This window comes from Rhinopithecus bieti, unplaced genomic scaffold, assembly GCF_001698545.2.
Source record: "Rhinopithecus bieti isolate Rb0 unplaced genomic scaffold, ASM169854v2 scaffold_905, whole genome shotgun sequence".
In the NCBI taxonomy this organism is placed as follows: Eukaryota; Metazoa; Chordata; class Mammalia; order Primates; family Cercopithecidae; genus Rhinopithecus; species Rhinopithecus bieti.
This window is the reverse complement of record NW_016803348.1, coordinates 1,267,230-1,274,895: the sequence shown is the minus strand read 5'-3', so window position 1 is coordinate 1,274,895 and position 7,666 is coordinate 1,267,230. Positions and strand designations below refer to the sequence as shown.

The following is a 7,666-nucleotide window of genomic DNA, read 5'->3' as shown; positions in this document are numbered from 1 at the left end:
TTCACAGTGTTAGCCAGGATGGTCTCGATCTCCTGACCTCGTGATCCACCCGTCTCGGCCTCCCAAAGTGCTGGGATTCTTTTCTTTTCTTTTCTTTTCTTTTTTCTTAAGGAGACGGGCCTCATTCTGTTGCCCAGGCTGGAGTAGAGTGGCATGATCATTGCTTACTGCAGTCTTGAACTCCTTGGTCTTAAGGTATCCTTTGGCTTCAGCCTCCCTAGTCCTTAGCTGGGACTACAGGCTGCACCATCACACCTGGCTTAATTTTTAAACATTTTTTTAGAGATTGGTGGGGGGGGGTCTCACTATGTTACCCAGGCTGGTCTCGAACTCCTGGCCTGATGCAATCCTCCTGCCTCTGGCCTCCCGAGTAGCTGGGATTACCAGTGTGAGCCACCACACTCAGCTTCGTGCCTCCTTTTTTTTTTCTCAGAGATGGAGGTCTTGCTCTGTTGCCCAAGTGGTAGTGGTATGTCTATTCACAGGTGTGATCATAGTGCACTACAACCTCAAGGGATCCTCCCATCTCATCCTCTTGAGTAGCTGGAACTAGAGATGCCCAGCTCTCTTAAAAACTATTAAAACCACATTGAAGCCTAGTTTCAGTTGATCCATTAAAAAATATTTATGTGTATGTATACACATATACATTTGCTGTGTGTGCTTGTGTCTGTGTCTCTGTATGTGTGTAAGCATTCAGAAATTTGAGCAAACCAGCCACACGAATGTCTAGCTACTTAACTGCTTACCCAGAATTCTGGACTAAACTTGATTACTGATACTTCCTATAATTGGGTAGAAAAACATGTAGCTTTTCTTTTCTTTTTTTTTTTTGAAACGGAGTCTCACTCTGCCGCCCAGGCTGGAGTGCAGTGGCACAATCTTGGCTCACTGCACCCTCCGCCTCCCGAGTTCAAGCGATTCTCCTGCCTCAGCCTCCTGAGTAGCTGGGATTACAGGGACCCGCCACCAAGCCTGGCTAAGTTTTTTGCATTTTTAGTAGAGATGGGGTTTCGCCGTGTTGGCCAGGCTGGTCTCCAACTCCTGACCTCAGGTGATCCGCCTGCCTCTGCCTCCCAAAGTGCTGGGATTACAGGCATGAGCCACTGTGTCTGGCTGAACATGTAGCTTTTTTTTCTTGTTCCAGAATTTTTATGTTTTATTGATATCAAACTGTATCTTTAAGAAGGAAACAAATTTATTTTATTAGAACGAGAGACTTAGAATAGGAGTGAAAGGAATAAAATAACTAAAACTTATCATGGAAGTTTTTTTTTGTTTGTTTTTTAGATTGCAATTTATAATCCTGAGTCATTAATTTATTGAGAAGAGGTGTTAGTTAACAGCTTAAAAACTTTTTCTTTTGTGAGTTAACTGGAGACAGCAGAGAAAGTTTGTAGGAGTTTTGGATGGAGAGCACAGTAGTTACAGCAATTATATTGCTGGGATTTAAGCCAATACAGTTTAGGTCTAATGCTTGGTGAATGACCCTGTTGAATGTCATGCTTTAAATATTAAACTCCTTTTTTTTTTCTTTTCTATTCATAGTGGTAGTCGCTCTTCTAAAACTTTTAAACCAAAGAAGAACATTCCAGAGGGTTCTCACCAGTATGAGCTCTTAAAACATGCAGAAGCCACACTTGGCAGTGGCAACCTTCGGATGGCTGTCATGCTTCCTGAGGGGGAAGATCTAAATGAATGGGTTGCAGTTAACAGTAAGTAGCCTTTCTATTTCTCAGTAGACTATGAATTAGGATAATAGCCTCATTGTTGGTGAGTGTTGGTGCTATCCATTCTAGGATTTAGTTAGCAAGCTAATACCATAAAAGAGTGATAATCTAACTTTAACCTTCATGTTACTTTATTATTATTTTTTGAGACAGGGTCTCACTCAGTCACCCAGGCTGGAAGACAGGAGTACAGTGGCACAGTTATGGCTCACTGCAGCCTTGACCACCCGGGCTCAAGCAGTCCTCCCACCCTCAGCCTCTAGCATAGCTAGGACTGTAGGCACATACCACCATGCCTGGCTCATTTACAAACATGTTTTAGTAGAGATAGGGCTCTCACTATGTTGTCTAGGATGGTCTTGAACTGACCTCAAGTGATCCTTCTGTCTCAGCCTTTCATGGTGCTAGAATTACAGGCACTAGTCACCACATCCAGTCCTTGTTATTTTATTTCTGAATATGGAATTTTATGAAATCTTGTTTCCTGTTTTAATACAAAGCATAGATTTACTATCTTCATTACAATAATAATTTTTCACTTATCAAACACTGTATAGACACGTCAGTCTCCTTTCTACATGGATGATTTTATTTTATCTTTATAACCTTACGATGTAGGTATGATTATTATTTTGGTTTAAAAGATTAAGTTGAGATAATTAGTCACTTGCCTAGGTCATATAGCTATTAAATGGCAGAGCCTGGGCTCAAATGTACAGCTATAGAATTTCAGAGTCTATGGAGTCAACCACTATGGTAAATTGCCTTTTTCAGTGGCACACTCAGTTATTTGTCTAATTGTGCTTTTTTTAATTTTTATTTTGAGATGGAGTCTTGCTCTGTTGCCCAGGCTGGAGTGCAGTGACACGATCTCAGCTCACTGCAACCTCTGCCTTCTGGGTTCAAGCGATTCTTCTGCCTCAGCCTCCTGCGTAGCTGGGATTATAGGCATGCACCACCATGTCTGGCTAATTTTTGTATTTCTAATAGAGATGGGGTTTCACCATGTTGGTCAGGCTAGTCTCAAACTCCTGACCTTGTGATCCACCTGCTTCGACCTCCCAAAGTGCTGGGATTACAGGTGTGAGCCACCACACCCGGCCAATTGTGCTTATTTTTTAAAAAAGACATCAAGTAGTGATCTTACTACTTGAGATGTAACTCTTTATGAGATGTTCTTAACTCCTACAGAGAATAACGTATGAATAGTAATTATATTCTTGGGAATTAAGCCAGAGGAAGTTGAGGAATAAAAGGTTCAGGGTTTTTCAACATTAGTGGGAAAAAACAAATTAGAATTTTATAATTGAAGGAAATTGATTTGAATTCAGTAAAAATAAAATGAAATTTAATTGAAAGCATACGCAAAATGTCTAGGCTTTAAGAAAATGCAAAACAGTATTTTTCTTATATTTGATGGCTTCTTATTATAATTTGAACTATGTCATGGAATTTATAAATTGAGCGGCCCCCCTCTAATAACCTTTTAGGAACCAGGAGATTTTATTATGATGTCTTAAAACTTACTGTGACAGCATTTACACAAGAGCCATGTTATTATTATGTGATTATCCTCCTGGACCAAGAGAGTCTAGTTATTTGAAATAAAGTGATTTATTTGCTTTATTGGTGAGGCCTGTCATATTTCCAAGATGGTTCTGTGTCATCTCCAAGACAATATTCAGAACAAATCTCCAATATATGTGTATGTTCTTTTGTACGAATTTGTGCCTTTTGTAAAATTTGAGAGTTCATTCACTCGTGTTTAAAATGTAAGGATGGCTGTATAGAGCTTCTGTATCACAGTAGATTCTGACTTTTAAATATAAAAGCTATCATTTTCTGTCTGTATTCTGTCTCTTTCTCAGTTGCCACAACTGAGTGTCTGTACCTCCCTTATCTGCTAGGGATACATTCCAAGATGACCAGTGGATTCCTGAAACCGGTGATAGGACTGAACCGTATATACACTGTGTTTTTTCCTATACACCACATACCTATGATAAAGCTTAATTCATAAAGATTAATTTAAAATTTATTAAAGATTAATTTAAAATTAAGCACAGCAAGAGATTAACAACTATTAATAAAATAGAACAGTTACAATTATACTGTAGTAAAAGTTATATGAATATGGTCTCTCTCTTTCAAAATAATCTTATTGTGTTTTACTTAACCCTTCTTGTAATCCTTCACTCTGATAACCAAAGTGGCTACTATAAGTGATTAATGGGCAGGTATACAGCTAGACAGAGGGATGTTTCACATCCCAAGTGGACGGAGTGAGATGGTGTGAAATTTCTTCACGTTACTCAGAATGGCACACAATTTAAAACTTATATATTGTTTATTTCCAAAATTTTCCATTTAATATTTTCAGCCCGTGGTTGATCACAGATAACTGAAACCATGGATAGTGAAGCCACAGATAAAGGGGGACTACTGTACTACTGAAACACCTAGAACTTTGAGAACTTTTAAAATTTCACAGTAATTCTATGATTTTACTACAGCTGGACACAGATTGCTCTGGACTGAGGCATTAGAACATCTTCTTAGGATATACTCTGTTTTGAAAATACAACATTTAACTGAAGTGTTGGACTGTAAAATTTTCCTTATTTATAGTAATCTTCCCAAATGACACTTGATGAAGTAGGTGAATAGGATTGGAGTCAGGACAGATACTTCCACTCACTGGCAGTGATTCAGTAAACATTTCAGGTTCATAAAGGAGTAAAGGGAATTATTGAAAAGATTTATATCCAAATGATAGGTGAAAGTATAATTACTTAGCTAATACAGGAGAAAAATAGAATAATAAAAAATAATCCTAAAGAATATAAGGAGAGACTGGGTGCATTGGCTCACGCTATAATCCCAGCATTTTGGGAGGCCGAGGTGGGAAGATTACTTGAGGCCAGAAGTTTGAGACTAGCCTGGGCAAGACCTGTCTTTACAAAAATATAAAATAAAATAAATTAGCTGGGAGTGGTGGTTCACACCTGTAGTGCTAGCTACTCCAGAGGCTGAGGTGGGAGGATGGCTCGAGCCCAGGAGTTCGAGGTTAGCCTGGGCAGCATAGGGAGACCTCTTCTCTAAACAAATAAAATAAAAATTTACCCATCAAGGACTCTTGCATTCATAACTATAGTTGAGATCTCTCCCCAGGCTTCACGAGTTAGTCAGAACTGTACCTGATAACACTATTTTGATGTCTAAATGTGATTTCAAAGAGAACATGTTCAAAAAGGAACACAGAAAAATATAATTGAAGTTATGAAAGTGACCAGTGGTCCATGTAAATAGAATCAGCTGATACTGACAAAGAAGAACAGGCAATTCAGTGGAGAAAGGATTATTTTTTCAACAAATGGTGGTGAACACTGGGACATCCAGATGCAGAAACATAAATCTAGACACAGATTTACACCTTTCAGAAAAATTAACATGAATTGAATGATAGACCTAAAAAAAAAAACAATACTATAAAACTTCTAGGGAGAAAAAAAAAAGAGAAAAATCTATATGACCTTGGATTTGGTGATGAGTTTCTACATACAAAACCAAAAGTGTGCTTTTAAAAGAAAAAATAAATTAGACCTCATGAAAATTTAAGAGGCCAGGCACAGTGGCTCATGTCTGTAATCCCAGCATTTTGGGAGGCCCCGGTGGGCGGATCACTTGAGCTCAGAAGTTCAAGACCATCCTGGCCAACATGATGAAACCCCATCTCTACTAAAAATACAAAAAAAAAGTTAGCCAGGCATGGTTGTGCATCCCTGTAGTTCCAGCTACTTGGCAGGCTGAGGCATGAAAAAATCCATGGTCATAATGGGAGATTTTAACAATCCTCTTTCAGTAACAGATAGAAAATGCAGAAGAAAAAATCAGTAAGGAATTAGAAAAATTTGAGCAGCATGATTAACAGACTTGACCTAGGAGCACATGACCTAAGCATCTAAGAGTATATATATGTACAATTTCAAAAATGGAAACCAATACATTCTCTGATCATGGTGGAATTTGCTAGAAAGCAGTAGTAAACAGAAATCTCTATATGTTTGGAAAAAGTAAATCTCAATGAAAATTAGAAAATATTTTGAACTGAAATTTGGTGATGAAAATACTATATATGGAAACTTGTGGGATATATTATAGCTAAAGCTGTGTTAGAGGAAATTTAGAGCCTTACATAAATACATATATTAGAAAAGAAAAGGCCGGGCGCGGTGGCTCACGCCTGTAATCTCAGCCCTTTGGGAGGCCCAGGCGGGCAGGAGATGGAGACCATCGTGGCTAACACAGTGAAACCCCGTCTGCACTAAAAATACAAAAAATTAGCTGGGTGTGGTGGCAGGCGCCTGTAGTCCCAGCTACTTGGGAGGCTGAGGCAGGAGAATGGTGCGAACCAGAGAGGCGGAGCTTGCAGTGAGCGGAGATCTCCCCACTGCACTCCAGCCTGGGCGACAGAGTGAGACTCTGTCTCTAAAAAAAAAAAGAAAAAAAATAGAAAAAATATTAAAAGTTCATGAACTAAGCATCATTCTCCAGAGGTTGGAAAAACAACAGCAAATTAAATGCAAAGAAAGTTGAAAGAGATGAGGCCGGGTGCAGTGGTTCATACCTGTAATCCCAGCACTTTGGGAGGCCGAGGTGGGTGGATCACCTGAGATCAGAAGTTCGAGACAAGCCTGGCCAACATGGCAAAACCCCATCTCTACTAAAAATACAAAAATTAGCTGGGCATGGTGGGGCGTGCCTCTAGTCCCAGCTGCTTGGGAGGCTGAGGCAGGAGAATTGCTTGAACCCAGGAGGCGGAGGTTGCAGTGAGCTGAGATTGTGCCATTTCTCTCCAGCTTAGGAAACAAGAGTGAAACTCCATCTCAAAAAAAAAAAAAAGTTAAAAGAGGTTATCAGTAAAGAACAGAAGTTAATAAAATAGAAAATAAACATAAAATGGAATCAGGCTGGGCGTGGTGGCTCACGCCTATAATCCCAGCACTTTGGGAGGCGGAGGTGGGTGGATCGCTTGAGGTCAGAAGTTCAAGACTAGCCTGGCCAACATGGTGAAACCCCGTCTCTACTAAAAATACAAAAATTAGCCAGTGTGGTGGCGGGTGCCTGTAATCCCACCTGCTTGGAAGGCGGAAGCAAGAGAATTGCTTGAACCCGGGAGGCAGAGGTTGCAGTGGGCCAAGATTACAGCACTGAACTCCAGCCTGGGCAGCAGAGCAAGACTTCATCTCAAAAAAAAAATTGTAATAATTCTTTGAAAAGTCTAAAATTTATAACTCCTGGTAAGATTGATCAAGAGAAAAAAATATTAATATTTTTAAATATTAATTAAAATATTATTTAATATATCTGAAAGGACAAATAACCAATATCAGGGATAAAAAAGGAAATACACAAGATCTTACATAGCATTAAAGTTGTAAGAGAAATTGTGAACAAGTTACAAATTTATCCCAATAAATTTGAAAGTTTAACTGAAATAACGCGAATTCTTATAAAAATTCACTTATCAAAGTTAACACTAGAATAAAAAATCTGAATAAATCTTATAATTTAAAAAAATTGTAATCTATTTAAAAACCTTGCCACAATAGTATTTCCATGAAACATTTAAGGAAGAAATAACACCAGTCTTTGACGCTTATAAAGAATGGAAAAAATACTAGTTTTATGAGTTCTACATGAACATTAGAAGAAAGGGAATTAGGTCATGTAACTTTTGAAATGAATGTAGATGTAAAATTCTAATAAAATATTAGTGAGTTGAATAACATTTTAAAAGTGTATATAATTCATTATGACTAAATTGAGTTTATTCCAGAAATACAAAGATTAGTTTAACATCTGAGGGGCATCAGGTTGTGGCTTACGCCTGTAATCCCAATACTTTGGGAGGCCAAGGTGGAAGGATTACTTGA

At 38.5% G+C, this 7,666-nt stretch overlaps 1 protein-coding gene across 2 annotated transcripts in view; it reads left to right on the top strand.

Annotated features, from left to right (window-relative positions):
- MOB1B (MOB kinase activator 1B) overlaps positions 1 to 7,666 on the top strand; it is an 82,952-nt gene that overhangs the window by 53,191 nt on the left and 22,095 nt on the right. For both annotated transcript variants that reach the window (XM_017879126.1, XM_017879115.1), the window contains one exon: positions 1,549 to 1,715. In XM_017879126.1, the coding sequence (XP_017734615.1) occupies positions 1,549 to 1,715 (167 nt within the window). The remainder of the gene's footprint in view (positions 1 to 1,548; positions 1,716 to 7,666) is intronic.